Genomic DNA, 21572 nt, shown 5'->3' with positions numbered 1-21572 from the left:
CAAAGAATAAAGCTGCTGCTTTCAGAAGTAAAAACTACATTGCAGCCCTTAAAGCCTACTGAGGAGACCAAACGTGAGCCCTACTCAATGAGGTCTCGCCTCTTCTTCACATATCGGGCCAGGGAAGTAACAGGAATGTTTAACTCCTGTGCTGCACTCCTAATTGACCTCCCTTCCTCAACACTTTTTGAGGCCCTCTCTAAAAGATCTGCAGCAACTCCCCTATTTAACTCCTAACTCTGAAGCGGGGCATCCTGCAACAGGCATAGTACACACATAAACATAAAAGTCAGCTTTTTAGTCTTGTTTCCAAACAAATAGATTTAAATGTTATTCTCTTAAATGAACTCTGGTGTATCAACTGTACCCATTTACCACTTTGCCTATTTTACGATATGCCCAAATATCCTTATGTTCTACATGTTAGAAAATATGTTAATAAGAAGTAAGCAGTTTAATATCCCAAACATCAAATGTTGGTTTAATTTGCTTTGTACATTGTCTGAATGTGACTATTAATTTTTGATCTTACGTTGTGCAACTAAACTGCATGTACCGCAATAGGATTTTAGTGCGGGTTCATTTGAAACATCCTGTCTCAACTGTACCCCGCTGACCACCTCAAACATTTCTCTAGATTTTATGATGAACCCTGCATGGCACAGATTAAGGTTTACCAAAATGTAAGTTACCTTTAACAGTCATGTAAGGATGACAAGCTATTCAATGTGGAAGGGATGTGGTGAAGTGAAAAACTTACCTTGGAAAAAAACTTTCACAGATATCTTCGGACTGGAGAAGCGCATGTACTTCAAATTTACCATGATTAAAGAGGGAGCTAATACGCATGTGCGAAGAAAATATCACAGATCAGACAAGTTGAGCATGCAATTTATTTAAGGTGTTTCAAACGTTTCAAAGGTGTTTCAAATGTACCCCACACACAAAGTTTATTTTTTTTCTTAGCATCTTTTGGGGGTTTCTTGCTTTTAGACTAGTCAACTAACGCTAGTCGGATACAAAACTTCAGTTTAAACCATAGTCAAATTAGTCGTTGCGCAAATAGTTTCTTGAAGAATGATCACATGACTTTTTACATACACCATGTGACCTGTAAATGCGAAAAAAAATTTCATCAATGTTTCCATCACAGTTTTGCTAATTATTCCTTTTTTGCATTGCCTGAAACCACCTCATGTGAGCGTAAAAACTTTCTGATATATGAGCATTTTTGCAAAATGGACACATTTCCATTTAATTTGCGCAATTTGAAGGGTAATGGAAACGCGCCTACTGATAAGTCTGCCTGATGCACACGTGAAATTTGAAGGCAATGTTTTTGCATTCAAATGTGGATTTTTAGAATAAATTCAACGAATATTCAAAATTCTCATTTTTATTTGATTGCCCTAGTTTATTGCTTTTTTCTAAGTGTGTGTCATTATTAAGATAACTTTGTTTTGTTCTTGAAATAAGCTTAATACACAAATTAATTTATAAATAAGAAACTACGTAGAAAAATGCAACACATACAAACTAATCTTGAAAATACAGTATGTACAGTTTTAAATTGTATATGGTTGTCAATACAAAATAGGCTAAGTTGGTAGATCTCATTTATTGTCATTTATACTCATTACTGTACTTTAATAATTAGGTGGGAATGATATTCTGATTTAAGTAAAAAACATTTTATTGTCTAACTCACAGAAAATATTTAAGTAAATCTAATGGGAACAAAGAGAACTCATTACACTGTAGAAAAATAGTCATTTTAACAATAATACAATATAAATAGCACTATTATATTTTATTATACATATATAATTGCAATATAATATATATTATACTGCTGAGATTTGTTGGTCTAGAGAATTTTGCTTTTTTTATAATGTGTGGACTCAGAGGTTTGTGAATTCAAAATATTGAAGATTATATTGTACTAGTTGGGTAAGTGGCCTATTGTAATAAAATGACTCTACCCTCAGTACCTGATCTAATGTCAGCACCTAAACTAATGTAGATCTGGTGGCCAGTAATATACTGTAAAATCTTTACTGGTCTTCAGTGGGAATTTTCTGTCAAGTTCCTCTAAGTTACTACTTGAATTCAGATATGCCTGGATTATTTCATCTGTGGCAAAAGGCCCCCAAGAACCCATTCCGAATCTTCAGTATTAGGCCTATTTGTCTCTAGACCGCTATATTCTCTTTCATTTAGTTTTTCTCCAAAGTGCACAATTATCTAGGATTTTTGAGAAAAACCAAATACTAGATTCTTGACAAATTTGTCTTGGTAAAATGTCACCTACACAGTAGGTGTAATATTTAATGCCACAGGTGAAATGTGAAAGTCCGGTCTGCAGTTAAGTGCTGTCTGCTAGCTATTCTCTACAGATGAATGATCTGCTTTTTTTTTTCTTACTGAAGAGTTGGTTAGTATCTGCCTTCCCTCAAGCTGTTACACAACCTGCCTCCTGATCCTCTGTCTTCCCTCAGTCCTGCTTAAACCACTGATGTTCTAAAATCTGCTCTAACGTTGGTCTCTTGGTTTGATGCCTGACCAGACACTGCTCTATCAGATCTTGAAACTCTGTACAAGTTTTCAAAGAGGAAAAAGCTGGTTAGTCATGTATGCTCTTTATGACAGCATAGCACATGCATGTTGTGATGCATGAAAAGCTTCTGAAAAACATAGAAGATTGTCCCTGTTTAAAAAAGAATACAGTTCGAAATACTGTGTGTACAGTACTTACTGTACTTTAAATAGCCATTTTTATGTATTCTGTCTATCAGTTTTCCCTTTTATTTTTAGTAGCTGGGAAGTTGAACACTCTGATATTGTGCCAAAAATGTATGTTTGTATTATTGTTGAGTGCTGTTGTCTCACCACTGGAGAAATTTGGTATCAAAGGATGACGTGCTTTGGGGAGAAAAACACTTATGGGCTGGTCTCCGCTTACTATCTCCAAAAGTACCATAGCCAAAGACCAGACTGTTGATCCAACCGCCTGTTGATAATCTTTATAGAAAGCAAGAGATTAACAGAGCTCTGTCATTTCATTTGCTATGAGCAATTAGTCTTCTTTGAGATAATAAGCTTTGAATCATGTACATTATTTGACAAATTATGGCATTACATCAACTCACCTTCAGAGCAAGACATGTTAATACGTTTGCTACAGCTGAAGTCTATCAGTTTGAGCTGCAGTGTCTCTGTGTTGACCAGCATGTTGTCCGTCTTGATGTCATTGTGTAAGATGCCCCGTTCAATGCAGTGTTTGGCTGCAAGCACCGCTTGCCGCATTAAACCACGTGCCACAGATTCATCCAGACAACTTCCATGCCACATGGTAAATTCCAGCAAGGTCTGACATGGATGTGGATATTCCATAACTATGACGAACTGATGTGTCTGATCAAACCACTCGATCATTTGTACAATGTAGGGGCTTTTCGGAGGTGAGCACACCATCACATTCATAACCACTTCTGACAGCAGTGGTTCTGTAGATCCAGGCTGGAAAAACATGTTTTGACAAAAGGTTAGCTTGACCTTTCACTTCTGTGTGTCTAAAAGTCTGAGAACACAATTAAAAATGCGTCTTCTTGCCACTATTTCCCATTATAAACTACACTATAGTCAACAGTTTATTTTTTATTTTATTTTTTTTTTGATTTTCAATATGTTCACAGACTTCTGAACCTAAATGTACAATGAGTATTTTTTGATATATTGTCTTGCCAACTTACCACATTAATAAAGCTGTTCCAGGGCTTCTTACGTATACATTTGATAGCAACCTGCAAAGAGACAAAATTGTTTTAAACATGTTTGATCAAAATAATCTGCAATTATCTCTGTTAATTTTTCGTAAAAAAAATAAAATAAATAAAAAGTATGGAATATAAAATGAGTACAAAACAAAGACGAAAGGAAAAAGACAAAGACAAAACTAAAATACACAAAATGTTTTAAAAAAATAAAGCAGTAGTTTACCTTCTGGCCACTAAATCTGTGATTCCCCTTATACACAGAACCAAAGGCTCCCTGTCCCAACTTCACTCCCATATGATAACGGGAGGAAAATGATGCTGAAAAAAGAAAACATGCAGAAAGAACAGATGAGCACTACTTTGTTTTGATTATCTTACATTAACTCCAAAAAGCAGACAGAGAAGTTATTCAGATAATGTGGCTTTTATAAACTGTATTCCATGCATTAGCTAAGAGCAGAATATAAAGGCAATCAGGGAACCAGGAAAATAATGACATACAAGGAAGTATGTGGTTCAAAATGAACTGTCCACTAGAATACCACAGGATTAAATTTGAATACTGAACAATGAATTAAGATACATGTCAGGAGCATAAATAATGTATATGTTCAGTAGGAACAAATATGAAAAAGTAATGAAACAAACAATTTTTACAAAAATACAACAAATAAAACTACAGCTATTATAGAAGTAGTGACAGTAGACTCACCTGCTGTTGGCCAAAAACCAGATAGGATTGGGACATGTTTTTGTTTAGAATTGTCCAGATCAGTGTCAGGTGTCCGTCTGCAGCTGGATGAACCAGAGGCAGATGACGGCTCGGGATCAATCAGATCCACAGCAGCTGTCAGAACGAGACTGGAACCTGGAATGGGTTTTAGCTCAGGAACATCCAGACCCATGTCAGACCCATTGACTGGCATTATCTCCTGACGGGATGGTCCTGGGACAGACGTCAACTCAACTACAAGACCAGCTGGGCCTGGGTCAAGTGTTAAGTGTGAATCAAGGCTGAATGGATCTGGCTTAGAATCAGGTGGATTTTGGTTGGCCGTGACTGTAACCTCGAAACAAGATGGACCTGGATCATTCCTTAACAACCACAAGGGATCAGATAGACCTGGCTGGAGGTCCACTTGATCCCAGTGAGCTACTGGCTCAACTTGACATGAATCTGGGGCCAAGGAGGGAAACTTAACAGTCCTCCATGTTCGCTGGAAGAATGCTTGGATGTCTTTCTTCATCCTCATTTTTCTTTGTTTTTCTTAAAACAAAGAAAATAAGAAAATGAACAAGAAATTTCCACCAGAAACTGTACGTCCATTACTGAGGTTAGACATCATGAACAAAGAAGAACACTTGGTAAAGTTATACACTTGAGCTCAATCATTTTGCTAAAGATCCACATCAAATAAATTCTAAACTTGTATGGGATGTTTTAGCTCTGACATTGGTGGCATGTCATGCTATGTTTTTGTATTTTGTCCCTTGTTTTGTATTTTGTCCCATGTTTTGGAACATAAATACAAACTAGACACAAATGGAAAAATTAAAAATAAGTGCTGTCAAAAGATTAATCGCATCCAAAATATATATATATTTTTTACATAGTATATGTTTGTGTACTGTGTATATTAATTATGTATATATAAATACACACACATACAGTATCTATTTTGAAAATATGTCCATGTATATACATGTATATTCTTATTTTATATAAATACATTTAATATATAAACAACATTTTTCTTTAATATATTCATACATGTGTTTGTATACATTATACACAGTGTAAAATACATACATATATTATGTAAACAAAAACTTTTATTTTAGATGTGATTTTTTGCGATTAATCATTTGACAGCACTAATAAAAATACAAGTAGACAGTAGACTAATAATGACAGTAGACTTACCAACAGGTGGCTCATAACCAGACTGATGTGGGGCAGGCATTGGCTCATTATTCAGTTTGGATGGGCCTGGGACAGGTGATGGCTCCAGATATATTGGCTCAGCATTAAGTGTCAGCCACTCAAGGCTGAATAAATCTGGCTGGTGATCTGAATTATCCTGTTGAGCCATTGGGTCAATGGCAAATGGATCTGGAGCCACTTTGTTGCCCCTTTGGCAACAGAGAGCAGCACACTTAACAGCCCTCCATGTCCGGCGGAAGAATGCACAGATGCCTTTCTTCTTCCTCTTTGTTGATTGTTGTTCTACAACAAAAAGAAGAAGAAGAAGAAAGAAATAGAAACGTAATTAAAAATTAGAAACCGTAAGTCAAATACTGAGTCTAGACATCATGAAGAAGGAAGAACACTGAGTGAATACAGATGTTAGACGAGACAACTGGTAAAATGGACACGTACTGTGTGATTAATCATCTTGTGACTTTCTCATAATGAAAGAATATACATTAAGTTCAATCTAAATCACAAGGGATGATGCAAAGAAAAACTTGTGGTTTTTGATGCAATCTTGACACTAAATTTCACTTGTCTTTTAAAAGTAAAATACAAGATAAATTTACTGAATACTAATAAAACCACATCCTAAACTAGAATTAAACTAGAACTATATCCATCAATTCCCCATGCTACATGTTGAATATTATAAAATATTAATATACATTAAGTTAGGAGCATATTATTAATTGGGCATAAGTGTAAAAGAGCAGACAAGTAGGTCAAATGAAAATCCCAAAAGGAGATAAAAATGACAGTAGACTTACCAACAGCTGCCTCAAAACCAGATGGACTTGGGACAGATGATGGCTTGGGCTCGGTTAGATCCATGTCCGGTTTCATCTCGATACTGGATAGACTTGGTACAGGTGTTACATCAAGACTAGATAGTCCTGGGATATTCATTGTCTCAGAATCCAGTTTGGATAGACCTGGATCCAGTGTTAACTTTAAATCGAGGCTGGATGGACCTGGGACAGGTGATGGCTCTGGATCAGCCTGATCACTGTCAGATATCACCTCAAGACTGGATGGTCCTGAGACCAATGACCCATCAGGATCAGCCGGATTGGTGTTAACTGTCAGCTCCAAACCAGATGGACATGGATCGATTGATAACGCCCATTCAAGGCCAGATAAACCTGGCTGGAGATCTGCTGGATCATCGGATGGAGATGGGGGCAATATATCGTCTCTGTAGCAATGTAGGGTGCAAAGCTTTAAAGCCTTCCCAATTCGCCGGAAGAATGCATGGATGCATTTTTTCTTCCTCTTTTTGGTTTGTTTTTCTAAGAAAAGAAGAAACAAAGAAATAAAAAGGTAAAAATAAATTACTATGTTAACAGAAAATTGAATGTCAAATTCTGAGGCATAAACCATAGAAAGAAGAACAATGGATGAATTCAACATAGTTAATGAAGTGTGACACTTACAGGTGTGGTGTTATTAGATTAAATTACTATATGTACAAAAAATGTCTGTTTTTTCCACAGTTTTTACTATTCTATTTATTTAGACTAGAGTTTTCATTTATATTTTATACTATCGTTATTCCTAACCTGTTGGGCGGTTCTCCATAGCAGCTGCTGCGGGAGAAGCCTATTGTTCTGAAGAGCTTTTTCCTCCAGCTGTCTGTGGAGAGTCACTCAACATCATCTGAACATCTGCTGACATTGAGCTGCTGAAGTAGAGCTCCACTGACTCAAACGCAGGAGAAACGCGTGTTGACTGTATCGCTGTCAAACTTGCTGAATTTTAGTCAACCGTTCGTCTGGATGGACTTCGAATCTCTCTGCTCAGGTGAACGTCTTCGCTTCTGCTCGGATTCTCACTGAACTGAAGTTATCTTCAGAGCGCGCGGGTGTACAGTTTATACCGTGTGACTATGGAGTCAAAATAGGGCCATATATATCTGCAAAATAAAACAATGTTTTGCAAAAAAAAAAAATGTTTTGCAAAAAAAAAATATGTTTTGCAAATAAAAATAGAGTATTGAGAAAAAAAATGCTTTTTTGCAAGTAAAAAATATAATTGCAAAAGAAAAGTTAACCACTGGGAGAAAAAAATAAAGTTTAGCAAAGTAAAACTTCAGCAGCATTGACTTTGCAACACATATTTCCCTTTGCGCCGCTCCTTTAAATCCGCGTTTCAGTCATCCGTGCCTCTGCGGCGCAAGTTTTCCTTTGCGCTTCATTTTTCTATGTGCCTCGCTTTGTGTCCCTGATTTGACGTGGGGGAGGGGTCAAGAGGTTGGGGTGTGTCTCAGAGCCGTTAGGGTGTGTACAAGGGATGAAGGGAAGGCGCGTCCTTCTTGTTACGTCATCAGCGCGAGCCTCAGACCGAGTGGATCGATCGAAATGGCAGAGCAGAGACATGCGGGTGATGGATCACAGGTATGTATTATTGATCGCTTTCTTCTTATTATTATTAGACTCCTATATTATTAATAACAGATACTTCAGGCCGGCCAGAGCGTGGTATTAGCGGGGTTTTGAAGTAAAATTATTTGAGTAACACATAGCTCTATGTGTGGAGAGCTTTCACTGAATATCATAATCTCATTTTTTTATGGGCCTGTAGAGGCTTTTTGCATCTGAAATCTTTAAATGTAATCCGCAAAAAAGGCACAATATAGTATTCAGACATACGTTTCTGTTGTCATGTGACCCGTAGTTCTTTGACCTGAGACGTTAAAGGAGAACTCCGGTCAATTTTAACATTGAGCTCATTTTTTTGTCAATTTGGAGTGATGTCAGTACAAAGAACAACGACAGAAATCGGTGTTGCCAACACCGTGTTATCCTCTTTTTAATCTGACTGCAGTAGATGTGAAAGAAATGGATAGAAATGATGTTATTTAAGCCAGCGCATCCTGATTTCGGTTGAAGTCCAAAGTAGTCGATTGCCGAGTTCACGCGCGTGATCATTGGTAACTAAACCTATGCGCGTGAACTCGACAATCGACTACTTTGGACTTCAACCGAAATCAGGATGCGCTGGCTTAAATAACATCATTTTTATCCATTTCTTTCACATCTACTGCAGTCAGATTCACTCTGAAGGAATCACTCACATGACCTGTGCAATTGTAATGACACATCAAGGATGTTAAGAGGCTAGAAGCAGGTTTAAATATTGTCCCATTGAAGTCAACAGGGTGCAAATTTTAAAAAGAGGATAACACGGTGTTGGCAACACCGATTTTTGTCGTTGTTCTCTGTACTGACAGCACTCCAAATTTACAAAAAAATGAGCTCAATGTTAAAATTGACCGGAGTTCTCCTTTAAGAGTAACTGCTGCAACCTTTACCTAGGCGTCAGCACAAATAAGGCTGCCACGATTAACAGACATTATATTGTACATGATTTATGAACAGCTTGTGGGTGAAATAGGTAAAATACTGTTGCACCCGAAAGCTAGAGGTCGCTCTCGTGCGAAAACTCAAAATAAGCGCAGTAGAGGAAGACAATAACACACATAACTAATTATAGGAAATGCATATGGACATCATTTTATCAATATTCCTAAAACCTTCTCAGGTATTTTCATGATAATAAAGTATATTAATAATAATGGAGAGGATGTTCGACTGGTGTTGCTTTTTCAAATGCACGTTATAAGTGATTCAAACTCGAACTGCTTTTACATAGAGCAGCACTTCCTACTGATCAGAATCATGAAAACACTCAAATAAGAAACAATCGTGCACAAAACACACACAGATGCATGCACAGAACTCAACACGCACACACCAGCCAAACTCCTAAGGGTGTTTTAACTTTAGCTGACTCGCATATCAATTTGTAAATCATTTTTTATACATTTAATCAAATAAATTCTTATCTTTAGGTCCATGGACCTAATGATGCCACAAGTCACCAGCTGGGAAGGATGATCATGGAAAGACTGCTATCCAAACTGCAGGATACAATGAGTCGCCTACCCCTAGATTTAGATTATTTGCAGTTTTTATGCAGTCATGAGCTTCTCTTCATTTCATCAGTCTATGATCAAATTTCAGTCCCAGAGGAACTCCTTGGTGAACTGTCAACCTTGAAAAACACAGTGGATAGGCATATTGACAATAACAATGAACCTGTTACTGCCCTTGAAGTGGAATTTGGAGTTAAGGGGCCCCCAAAGTTTATTATTTCCAGAGAACATCTTCAGTACCTAGTTAATATGCAGCTATCTGTTCCATGTATTGCCGAGCTTCTTGGTGTGTCAACAAGGACAATCAAACGTCGCCTCACTGAGTATGGCATTTCTCTAAAGGACACCTACAGTAAAATCACAGATGAAGAACTTGACAACCTAGTGAGGTCAATCAAAGCTAAAAGTCCACACCTAGGCCATAGAATGATGAAGGGACACTTACAAGCCTTGGGTCATCGTGTGCCATGGACAAGAGTTTGGGATTCCATGCATCGAGTGGACTCTGCTGGAATACTAGCAAGAATTACACAATTGAGATGTGTAGTCAGAAGGACTTATTCCGTCAAGGGCCCTCTTCATGTTGTTCACATAGACACAAACCATAAGCTGATAAGGTATGTCATGCGTGTCAAGCCATTGTTGTAATGCTACTGATTAAAGTATGTGACCCTTTCTGTGAAAATATCACATATTGTGATCACATTACATTATGTGAAGTCATTATTTTTGAGTTTCTGAGTTTTCTAATTCTATTTAAATTCTTTGAAAATGTATTAAGGAATATAAGTAATGCCCAAGATTTTTTTTGATATTTTTAATCCTTAAAAATGACTTATTATGCATGTGAGTTTCTCTCTACAGTTTACATACGCATTTCAACTGGTAATAACAGATTATCTTTTATCAGATATGGCCTTGTGATATTCGGTGCCATTGATGGGTACTCCAGAAAGGTATTTTTCTCTTTCTTTAATGCATTGTTGGCCTATAAATTTTGTACAAATCAAATTTCTGATGGAATGCATAAGTCTAACTTTACTTTGTCTCTCAGATCATGTACCTTGGACCTGCAACCGATAACAAGGCATCCACTGCCCTCGGTTTCTTCCTTCAGTCAGTGGAGAGACATGGGTTTCCATTGAGGTAAGACAACTTACATCATGAGTGTGTATGAATGCTTTGCTACCTCCAGTAACGTGAATGTCACTTTGGATAAAAGCGTAAGCTAAATGTAAATGAATCCCTGCTTGTTTAAACATGGTTAACATACGTTTTTTAAATACTGTTAGGTTTCTTTTCTAAAATACCTTGTCATATTTAATTTTTTTGCATTTAGAGTTCGAGGAGACCAAGGAGTTGAAAATGTAGAGATTGCCAGATGTATGTTTTCTGTGCGTGGTTGTGGCAGGGGAAGCTACATCTCAGGAAAAAGCGTGCATAACCAGCGGTAAGCAGCTAGATAAATTAGTTAAAGCTTGATATGAATGTTAAAGTGTTCTGTTTCTAAGAATGATGACTTGTGTTCAACATTACACACTGTTTTCTCTTCCATTTTTAGCATTGAGCGCCTTTGGCGTGACATATGGATGGCAGTTACAAACATCTATTATGATGTTTTGCACAGCCTTGAAGAGGAAGGATTACTAGAGCCAACCAACAGCCTTCACCTCTTTTGCTGTCAGTTTGTGTTCCTGCCTCGTCTCCAGGCCAGCCTTGACTCCTTTACTAGTGGGTGGAATAACCATCCTCTCCGCACAGAGAGTAATAGAAGCCCAGACCAGTTGTGGGAAATTGGACTCCTGCAAAACCCTGTCCCTCCTCCAGTCCAATCTGAGGTATTTTAAGAATGTGTCTTTTAATGTATGTAATGTTTTCAAGCAAGATATTGCCCCAATGTCCATAACCTATTACCAACTTTTAACAGATTGCACAAGACGACGACTCTGACTGGGACACAGACAGTATCTCTGACCAGCCGTGGACAGGAATTGTAGTTCCTCCAGTCGAATGCCCCTTAACTGGAGAACTTAAGGCCCAAATTCAAACTTTTTTTAACCCAACCTCACACTCTCAAAACTATGGAAGAGACAAGTATTTAGAAGTTTTGAATTTTGTTCTGCTTCATTCTTAATTGACACTAAATCAATCATTGAAATGACTAGTGACCAAATGATCCATTTAGAAGCAAATTAACATCCAATTCAATAAAAAACAAACAAGTTGACATTGCATGCTTGTTTTATTTTTTGTATTGGCTATATTTAAAGCAGAAAAAGACTTGTATAACAACTTGTGTTCTCTTAACACATGCATTAAGATATAAAATTTTACAATATGTAACACGTTGTGTTCTCTACACATACACAGTAAATTTCAAAACCATAAGAACATTTACCAATGTATAAAAGGTTTTTTTCCTGAACATGTACAATTCCATACATTAAGCAGCATTTTAAATTCTGTTAAAACCGTCGTCAAACTGAATGGCTTGCAACATGACTGATTTAAAAGAACTGTAGTCACCCATGTGTACTGTGGGAAATGTAATTTTTCTGGCACAGGCACTTACAACTGGGAAGCATATTTTATGTTCTGGCATCCTCTGCATACACTCATGGTCAAAATGAAGAGAAATTTTGAATTCTTTAAGTTCTGACATTAGAAGAGGTTTGTGTCCCTGGCCAGTGAGCCATTGCATAACACCGGGGACAGTTAAGGGCAGGATGTCTCCGTCAGGGTTATCCTCTACAAGCAAAAGAACTTGTTATCTCTAGGGTTGGTATTGTCTGAATTAGATCAATTACATTTTAACATTAATTTGTGTAATCTGCAGTTTTTTTTAACAATATTTATACTAAATCAACTGTCAGTTCATACATACCACAGCTTTCAATTTCTTGGAGAAAGTCTTGCAGAAAGTTGATTATAGCTGTTTCATAAGTCTCTCGTACTGATCCCTTCTCCGACATTTTCGGAAGAATGTTCTGCATGATGAAGTCTGCATCAGCCTGTGGGGGGGGGGGGGGGGGGGGGATCCATTTTCAGGTACATATACACATATGCATTTGACTTTTATCCAAAGCTACTTTATTACTATAATAACATTTGTTTTAAGTATGTGCAATCCCTGAGATCGAACCCAAGCCCTTGGGCTATGCTAGCACTGTTATCTAACCAATAAGCTACAGGAAACCATTACTGAGGTATTAAGAGCAATCCATTTTCTACTATTATTTTTTGTAAGGAACAAAGTGTTTGACTATTTTTCAACTTAGCAAATAATAATTTTCCTATATATAATATTCCTAAAATAAAACCATTTCTAAAATGAAATACAAGATATAGGCAAAAATGTTATTCCAGTTAGTGATACCTTATCATCATCATCCACATCAGGGACAAAGAACTGGTGGCAAAGTCCTGAATGGTTTTCCAGGATGTCCACGAAATTGTAGACTTCAAGACCTTTTCGGATTTGCTTCAACAAAGGGAACAAACGTAGAGTTGCATGCAGCACAATTGATCTGAAAAAAGAACCAGGAAATTCTAGCATAATATAGACAGTGTTGTGGCTAATCAGTATATCTGGTAGGCAGCAAAATTAAAACCGTTTGCAAGGTTTCAAATGTAAAGAAGTTATAACACTTTTTCTGACCTTATTATGGCCTCTTTGTTCTCAGGTTTAATGGCCCCAGTAAAACCACAGTTAATTATTTGATCATTCCATGCAGAGAGATCGGTTTCTTCTTCCTCCACCTGAAAACACAAACACGTAAAATGGTGTGCTTGCGTAGAAATAAAGCTTTTATGAAATCAGATTTTATTTGGAAAAAAATTACTACCTTTTTAATCAAATTATAAAGTTCAGCATCATCCACATCATCTATAGTGAGAGTTGATTCATCCAAGTCTCCAGATGAGAGATAATCAAAGCACCACGGCCTCAAGAAACGGGGGGCAGGCCCACCCTGAGCGAGACTAACCGAAAACACTTCTCCAGCAGTCCTGAAAGAAAAAATACAAAGTAATATTTAGTTGTATGCAAAAATGACAACTGACATGTTACTATAATGTAAAATATTACTAACTTAAAAAATCCATTCTCCAGATTACTTAGGGAGTAGATGGGGCTCTTCCCTCTCTGGTGTCCTCTATGCTCAAAGAGGTGTTTCTCAATCTCACCAATCAAATCTACAAACAAATATACAAATGTACATGTTAAAAAAGAATGTTATTTACTACATTGTACAATTATAAGCACATTAAAACATACCAAATCTCATAATGACACATGTGGTAACTGTTTATTGTTTTTCTAAACTTTAAATTGTTACGATGAATTTAAAAACCTAATAATGTGATTGTGAACCTAACTTGCCTGAAAGAAATTCCTTACGAATGGCACCTGTGTCAACACCTGCTTCCCCCAAAAATGTTACACGCAAAGTATTGCCCGGGGTTCCTCTCTTTTGTCTTTGCCACTGCACCATAGCTCTTTGATAGAAGTCAGTTCGAGAAACACAGATCTTGAAATCCTTGCTGTCATCTACCCTTCTTGCCAACAAACGCAATACATCATCTGGACTATAAAAACAGGATAAAAAGATTAGTAAAGAATTCAGATGTCTCAGGGTTGTTAAAATGTAATAAATAGACTGTACCATTTCATGTCTGGGCCTTGGTGTTGCTGTACTGGTGTGCCACACGGAGGACTGCTCTCATAATCCAGTGTCTGTAATATACTGAGTATATACCCAATGGTTAGATTGACTTCTTAGAACATTTACAACATGTTATATACACTTATAATACCTAAAACATGTTTTTAATACATACCTTATTAAATGTCTGTAAATGAAATAACTTTTCAAATCATTAAAAATTACCTATCTCCACAAACACTTGCATGCATGGGCAACTCTGTCTGTGAAAATGTGTCTAAACAAATGGGACACTGTCCCTCATCCTATAATGGCAAAAGGACAACTGATTAAGTATTATACAATAAAATCCCAATTAAAACACAATTGGTTATTTCCAAAATCCAATTTGTTTAATTGGTCACTTTAAATACTTTGGTCACCAAGTATTTTGCAAGATCTAAACAAGCACTCGCTGTTTCAGTTTTTTTAACTTTACAAAAAACATTCTGATTCAGTTCTAAATGTTTAGTAAATTGTATTGACTTCTAACATTTGTGTAGTGTTTTAAAACTATAAAAATAGGGCATTCTTCTCAACCAGTGTTATTTACCTCTTGCAAAATGGTCTTTATGTACCAATGAGAGACAGTATAATTACAATCAATTAATCAAAAGTGCTTGACAATAAGGCACTACAAAGAAAATACCATTACCGTTAGTAATAAAATCTTAACATGGCATCTAATTAATTTTACTAACTGCACCGGTCCTTATGCACTTATATTAAAATTAAAACCTCACCTCAAAACTTGTGGTGGGTGTAGGAGAACAAGTTTGTATTGAAGTGGTGGGTGTAGGTGTAGAAGCTGGGGCTGTAGGGGTAACTGCTCTGGTAATCTCACCAACTACTTTTACATCATCATCATCATCTTCAGTAGTCTGAAATGACAAAACGAGATATATATTCTGCCTAAAAGAAAACTTAACTGAAAAACAACATTTGTGTAAATGTTGTGTAAACAACATACCTCATCATTAGCTGACTGTGTGCAGCCACCACAAGATTTAACATGCAAGTACAAAACTGGTAGTGGCATTGTGGTTTTACAAGTACGACACTCAACCTTTGGCATCTTCGCAAACTCTTCTGCTGAGAATGGCAGTGGATCAAGACATAACTCATCTTGAAGAGGGACCATATACAGTGCTGTTCTTCCAGCGGTGGTAGCCATTTTGAGAAGGCTGCCTGTATAACCCTCTGAGTCTGGAGGGACAACAGTAAGCTTTCTTCTTCCATTCCCACCTGATAATTTAAAAACACATTAACAAATCCAGCAATAAAAGGTCTTTACTATATAATTGGGCTTTATACTGTAGTTAAAACGATGTCAAAAAACAGTGCTTCCCATATTCTATTAACACTTCCCTGTGTACTATTATTAAAAAAGGATGTAGCCTGGGATTTAAGGTTAGAATGCCCGGGGAAATGTTCAATTAATAACTACCTATGGAAATTACTTACACTACAGTATACTCTACTCAGATATTCATGTTTGTGTCTGTTCTGGTAGACAGTACAGCATACCTGGTGCCTTATAAAGTAACCACCCTCCAGTAAGTGACTTCATCTTTGGAAATTCAGCTTCAAGGAGCTTGCATAACTGAAATAAACATGAAACAGAACAAGGGTTCTCAAACAACCACACAAAGTAAAAACTAAATCTTTATCACATTGAAAATTTTACGTGCATTTGTTTGTCATTTTTATACATACTAATTCACATTTTACTATGTTTAGCCTAAGCAAATTATGTTCATTCATCTCAGCATGTTTTGAAAGTGGAATATTACTTTGAAGCAGTTAATTATATATTATTCGCAGGGTGATATAGAAATAATCCTGCTCTAAAATCAGATGGCACAAACTAACAAATTAGATTGTACTATAAAATGAACTTACATCCGAATGGTTCACATTGGATGAAATTGTAATCACCCGTTTTCCTAGTCCGGCCTGGAGTAGTTCAAGCTCTTCAGAAGGTGTGGGTGAGGTGTCAGTGTTGCTGCTCATTAAATATATGGAAACAGCAAATGGTTTCCAAGGTGTGGCTTTCACATGTATTTGTGGATTTGGAGTTTTCTTCTTTGATTTTTTAAACATCCCAGGAAAAGATCTACAAATAATAAAACAATGTTAATTATAATATTAAACATTCAAAAGACAATTGTTAAAATAATTAGATGTGGATGCGGCAACCTGGCCATATCCTGCTCTATTCGAGGCTGAGAAATAGCAGGAGGCTGCTGTCGTTGTTGTGGCTGCTGCTGCTGACCCTGAGCTGACTGAATCTGACCAAGGCTTTGGGTCAGAAGACCTATTAAATTCTGTGCAGCTGTACAGACATCTGAATATTCTCTCTGTTAAATATGTCATGACAAAATCATATAGGATTATCTAGATAAGGGGTTTTATACTCAGTTCCTGCAGGGCTGCAGCTCTGCACAGTTTAGCTCAAACCCTAATCAAACACATCTGATTCAGCTAATCGAGATCTTCAGGATTACTAGAAACCTCCAAACAGGTGTGGGATGGAGCTGGTTTGAGCTAAACTGTGCAGAGCTGTGGCCCTCCAGGAATTGAGTTTCACACAACTGATCTAGAACAAGTGCATTAACAATGTATCATATAAACATCACAGCTTTTAAACATAGTCTATAGGGATGTGACCTACTGTATATAAATCAACTTGTTCGGAATCAGAAAGAGGTTTATTTCAAATTATGTTTGCACATACAAGGCATTTGTTTTCAATTTACAGTATATTTTGAGAAACACCTTTGGCATCGCTTATAGTCCATAATACAACTAGGGCGTGGAGAATAATAATTATTATTTATTAATTAATTATAAAACAACGTGAAAGGTGTGCATATTGAGAGAAATGTACAGCCGCCGACACACTTAACGTTGCGTCGGCGATTAGCTAATCGCCACATTAATTGATCTCTAACTTACTTAACTTGAGCAAACGCGCTGATACACATAGTTACATATAGTTATCAGTCTATCTAGTGAACTTGAAGAAAGCGATCAATAATACATACCTGTGATCCATCAACCGCATGTCTCTGCTCTGCCATTTCGATCGATCCACTCGGTCTGGGGCTCGCGCTGATGACGTAACAAGAAGGACGCGCCTTCCCTTCATCCCTTGTACACACCCTAACGGCTCTGAGACACACCCCAACCTCTTGACCCCTCCCCCACGTCAAATCAGGGACACAAAGCGAGGCACATAGAAAAATGAAGCGCAAAGGAAAACTTGCGCCGCAGAGGCACGGATGACTGAAACGCGGATTTAAAGGAGCGGCGCAAAGGGAAATATGTGTTGCAAAGTCAATGCTGCTGAAGTTTTACTTTGCTAAACTTTATTTTTTTCTCCCAGTGGTTAACTTTTCTTTTGAAATTATATTTTTTACTTGCAAAAAAGCATTTTTTTTCTCAATACTCTATTTTTATTTGCAAAACATATTTTTTTTTTGCAAAACATTTTTTTTTTTTGCAAAACATTGTTTTATTTTGCAGATATATACGGCCCTATTTTGACTCCATATGTGACGTCATAATATACTGCCGTTCTCTCGGGGGAGGAGAGGGCGGGGCGTGTTTCAGTGAAGCGCGCCACGCCCCTATAGTTCGTGCAGACTGTAGCGCGGTGACGTCACGTACGTACGTCATGTATGTACGTCACGTATGTGTTGTTTACCGCGCATGCGCTTGTAATTTGCATTGCGTGATGACGTTAGTTGTGCGTTCATTAAAACGATGCGCATACTTAACAGTAAACTCTAATAAAATGTTAGAGTATTTTAAAGAACATTAAGGTGTAAAAAAAAGACGGGAAAAACAACCATGTTTGTTTCATCTGAGGTAAATTATACGGAATTAAAGTTTATTCTGTAATATCTGTGTAGTATCTTACAATATATTGTATACATATACATTCTGTTGCACCTTACTTCACTGTGTATAACAGATAAAGTAACGTTACAGTCGTCGGCTCTAATAGTGCAGATGGTAAAACGTGTGTTGTTCACAATTTGATGCAATCCGGGTCCGAATCTTCCTTTTGACAGTTTTTTTCTGCTTTTTCAAATTTTAAATCACATCAGAAAAGCATTTATTTTAAATAAAAACGAAGGAAATAATCAAAAAGTTGTGAGGGAGGGCTTTATTGTCCTAATACCGTGGCATCCATTTAATAATTTGAATTAAAATTATAATTTACACTATTTTATTATTTTCATTATTGCATACTGTTTTATAATGTACTACAATACTGAGGTGCAGATAATTTCCACTATTTGCAGTAAGTAATATAAATAGCAGAAACTTACGCTATTTTAACATTGTATAAATAGAATCTATAGCATTTGCACTTAAATAGTGTAAATAGCCACTGCCTTTCTTATTTTAATCTTTCTTTTGCTATGGTTCTTGTTTATCTATTTATTAACTATACATTTAGACATTTTTATTTTGCTTTGGAAATTCTGCATGTGAAACATTTAAGCCAATAAAGTAGTTTTAAGTTCAGTTGACTACATACAGTATATTTTCAGTGTCTGTATCCCATTTTATGCAAGGTGCCTCCAAAAAAACCTAGACATGACACAAGAAAAAAATTCACCTCCATCACTGATAAAACAATAAGCCAAGCAGTAGCCCTCACATTCTTTGAATGAATCAAACCCACACAGGACTCTCCTCCTGCGGTTCCTCACACAGCCAGGTGGACAGTCTTTAAATATCTCACTGCACCGGAGGCACTGGGTCAGAGAACATGACGCACGGAACTCAGGTTGTATTTGTTCAGACAATGCACTCCAGTTCACGACACCTTATTTACATAAAAGAACAAACAATACTAAAGCAATATTAAATCATTTTGAAGAAAGGCAGAAGAGCCATACAAGGAAAATATTTTAAATGTATTTTTAAATATATTATAAAGTGTTATTTGCTTTGCATGTAAACTACCTAAAATATTTATATAACCAGCATTAACAAACTAAATTAATAAAGTTTGTCAAGTCAAAATTTAGGATGGATTGGCTTGAGAAAGCATGGCCTGAATGTTTGAATTTTTTTTTCAATTTGAAAATTTTACAGTTGAGAGCTATACATTCTGTCAGAGAAAGAAAAACAGATAATTACAGTACTCTAGCCACAGGAAGTGGGACTCTTCTCAGAATTTCTTCTCACTGACAATGTCCCCAAAAAGTCATATTAAGACATATGAAGGTCAATTTAAGAGGTAACAATTAAAAGCAATTTAAACGCAAATTTTTAAGAAAACAAAAGTAATATCTCATATCCACCATACCTTACGAACATCCGGAAGTGAATGAACCTGGATATGCACATTAATTACAGTCAGTATGGCGCACAATCGTATTTACGGTAAATACATATACGTTACTGCGCATGCACGGTAAACACACGTCACGTAGATACGTGATGTACATATGTGACGTCGCCGTGCTACAGTCTGCAGTGAGGAGTACTTGGGTCTATTTACTCGCGTGCGGCTTATAATACCTCCGAAATCGCATACTGCGTACGACATTTGAATTTGAACGTACTACTCGACCGTTAGAAAAGTACGTTCTATATAGTATGAATGTGGGTAGTATGAATGCATAGACAGTAAAATAAATGGACACAGCGACCCCATTGGAACTCAATTGAGACAAGTGAAGCCCATTTTTAGCTATTTTTAGCACTTCCGTTTCTGACGCGCAGACTCAAACTAAGCTTGATGACGTCAGCAACCTGTCTGACAGATGTAAATCTTCTAGTAGCTGTGCGTGAAAACTGCCATCGTTAATCTTGCAGAGACGGCGAGCTTGAGCGGGGAGTTCTTTGGCGTGAGTGAGCAGGAGTAAGTATTCTGATTAATTATTTTGTATAGTATTTTAAAATGTAACGCCAGTACGCCATATTAAGTTCATTGCCTGCGAGCTTCTCCTCCTGTCTGTACGGTAATGCGACAGAGAGTCGAGTGGTTATGACGCAATCGTTAGCCTATTTTTACAAAAACTGTTTCTACGGGGCCATAATGTAACATAGAAGGTAATGGAGCCCTTTATACATTGCTGTGTATCTTTAGAAATAAATAATGGACAAATGGAGTCTTTAAACGCCTCGGATGTAAAGTTATTCGCTGTCAAAGTGACGCCAAAATGAATGGGAGGTCAATGGGATGCTAACGTAAGTGAACTTCTGTTACAAGATGGCGGCACCCAGCCGACTTCAACTTCCGGTCGACTTCCTTGCCACCTGTATGAATGGAATTCGGAAGTACTACATCCGCCATGTTGATATTGTCACGTGACATACGTCGTCACAACAGCGCGTAAATTTAAAGAGCCCAATCTACTGAGCGAACATCGGTGATGTTTTTTGTTATTCTTCCGCTTTCGTCGTTTGAATTAACAATTCAAAGCAGGCGTCGGTCAGCTGTTCGCAGATCACGCCTTCATTGACAGCTTGTAAATCCTTTAATAAATATAAATTTAGCTTTTAATTTTCTACCTCAGAATAACAGCAGCTACACCTGTGAACAGAATGACTGATGTCTGATTTTATGTAAGGATATAAAGTTATTTATTGTAATAAATGAATACAAATAAAATTACACAAAAGAAACAAAAGGAACATAAATCAATTAATAAAACTTGAATGAATGCTTAGATAAATACACACACACATATACACATAAATACACACAAATACATTATAGAAATATACACAGAAACACACAGACATTATAGAAACAAAAGGAACATAAATCAATTAATAAAACTTGAATGAATGCTTAGATAAATACACACACACATATACACATAAATACACACAAATACATTATAGAAATATACACAGAAACACACACACATTATACACACATCCCAATATATACATAAATACATACATAATATATACGTTACAGACAATATACACACACACATAGATAGATAGATAGATAGATAGATAGATAGATAGATAGATAGATAGATAGATAGATAGATAGATAGATATACAGTATCAGCAAAAAATGTGTAACCTATTGAAATTTTATTCTAAAAAACAGACTTTGAACAGCATCATACAGGCTGCTGTCACTGGCCTTCGACATCCAAGAGCTGGATGACATTATGCACAGAATGAGCAGGTCTGTC

The 21572-nt window shown here is 36.8% G+C and overlaps 3 protein-coding genes across 8 annotated transcripts; 1 reads left to right on the top strand and 2 right to left on the bottom strand.

The window, feature by feature from the left end:
- Window positions 1-314: 314 nt before the first annotated feature.
- Window positions 315-7518, bottom strand: LOC132158043 (uncharacterized). Of its 3 annotated transcripts, none has more exons than XM_059567292.1 (9): window positions 7311-7518; window positions 6519-7040; window positions 5701-6003; window positions 4489-5043; window positions 4000-4094; window positions 3753-3803; window positions 3150-3519; window positions 2890-3021; window positions 315-838 (listed from the first exon to the last, which is right to left on the bottom strand). In XM_059567292.1, exons 1-9 carry the CDS (start codon window positions 7327-7329, stop codon window positions 720-722), a joined length of 2166 nt encoding a protein of 721 aa, XP_059423275.1. In that variant the 5' UTR covers window positions 7330-7518; the 3' UTR covers window positions 315-719. The 3 variants fall into 3 exon arrangements, with proteins under 3 accessions (XP_059423275.1, XP_059423277.1, XP_059423276.1); XM_059567294.1 differs by having other exon boundaries at window positions 4489-4722; window positions 7311-7517; XM_059567293.1 differs by lacking the exon at window positions 315-838 and adding an exon at window positions 1675-2592 and having other exon boundaries at window positions 7311-7517.
- A 554-nt stretch (window positions 7519-8072) lies between these two features.
- Window positions 8073-11916, top strand: LOC132158042 (uncharacterized). The gene is made up of 7 exons (XM_059567291.1): window positions 8073-8144; window positions 9602-10302; window positions 10596-10641; window positions 10740-10831; window positions 11025-11135; window positions 11247-11523; window positions 11613-11916. Exons 1-7 carry the CDS (start codon window positions 8109-8111, stop codon window positions 11817-11819), a joined length of 1470 nt encoding a protein of 489 aa, XP_059423274.1. The 5' UTR covers window positions 8073-8108; the 3' UTR covers window positions 11820-11916.
- Window positions 11906-17489, bottom strand: LOC132158041 (uncharacterized). Of its 4 annotated transcripts, none has more exons than XM_059567287.1 (14): window positions 17436-17489; window positions 16291-16504; window positions 15916-15991; window positions 15359-15633; window positions 15132-15269; window positions 14575-14654; window positions 14350-14430; window positions 14067-14272; window positions 13777-13879; window positions 13531-13693; window positions 13344-13444; window positions 13062-13212; window positions 12570-12696; window positions 11906-12433 (listed from the first exon to the last, which is right to left on the bottom strand). In XM_059567287.1, the coding sequence occupies exons 1-14, from the start codon at window positions 17453-17455 to the stop codon at window positions 12141-12143; spliced, it is 2028 nt and encodes a 675-aa protein (XP_059423270.1). In that variant the 5' UTR covers window positions 17456-17489; the 3' UTR covers window positions 11906-12140. The 4 variants fall into 4 exon arrangements, with proteins under 4 accessions (XP_059423270.1, XP_059423271.1, XP_059423272.1 ...); XM_059567288.1 differs by lacking the exon at window positions 17436-17489 and adding an exon at window positions 16588-16772; XM_059567290.1 differs by lacking the exon at window positions 13062-13212 and having other exon boundaries at window positions 12261-12433.
- Window positions 17490-21572: the final 4083 nt, after the last annotated feature.

This window comes from Carassius carassius, chromosome 15 (genome assembly GCF_963082965.1).
Source record: "Carassius carassius chromosome 15, fCarCar2.1, whole genome shotgun sequence".
Taxonomy (NCBI): domain Eukaryota; kingdom Metazoa; phylum Chordata; class Actinopteri; order Cypriniformes; family Cyprinidae; genus Carassius; species Carassius carassius.
The sequence above is the reverse complement of the archived record's forward strand: the minus strand, read 5'-3'. Positions and strand labels throughout refer to the sequence as shown.

Bases quoted from the DNA above. Each gene is read 5' to 3' on its own strand.
- LOC132158043 (XM_059567292.1), bottom strand. The intron at 5,044-5,700 runs GTAAGTCTACTG...CTTTGTTTTAAG, and splicing joins TGGTTATGAGCCACCTGTTG to AAAAACAAAGAAAAATGAGG. The intron at 3,022-3,149 runs GTGAGTTGATGT...CTTTCTATAAAG, and splicing joins TAACATGTCTTGCTCTGAAG to ATTATCAACAGGCGGTTGGA.
- LOC132158041 (XM_059567287.1), bottom strand. From the start codon at position 17,455: ATGCGGTTGATGGATCACAG. The intron at 14,431-14,574 runs GTAATTTTTAAT...GTATATACTCAG, and splicing joins GCAAGTGTTTGTGGAGATAG to TATATTACAGACACTGGATT. The intron at 12,434-12,569 runs GTATGTATGAAC...TTTTGCTTGTAG, and splicing joins CCAAGAAATTGAAAGCTGTG to AGGATAACCCTGACGGAGAC.
- LOC132158042 (XM_059567291.1), top strand. From the start codon at position 8,109: ATGGCAGAGCAGAGACATGCGGGTGATGGATCACAG. The intron at 10,832-11,024 runs GTAAGACAACTT...TTTTGCATTTAG, and splicing joins AGACATGGGTTTCCATTGAG to AGTTCGAGGAGACCAAGGAG. The intron at 11,136-11,246 runs GTAAGCAGCTAG...TTCCATTTTTAG, and splicing joins AAAAGCGTGCATAACCAGCG to CATTGAGCGCCTTTGGCGTG.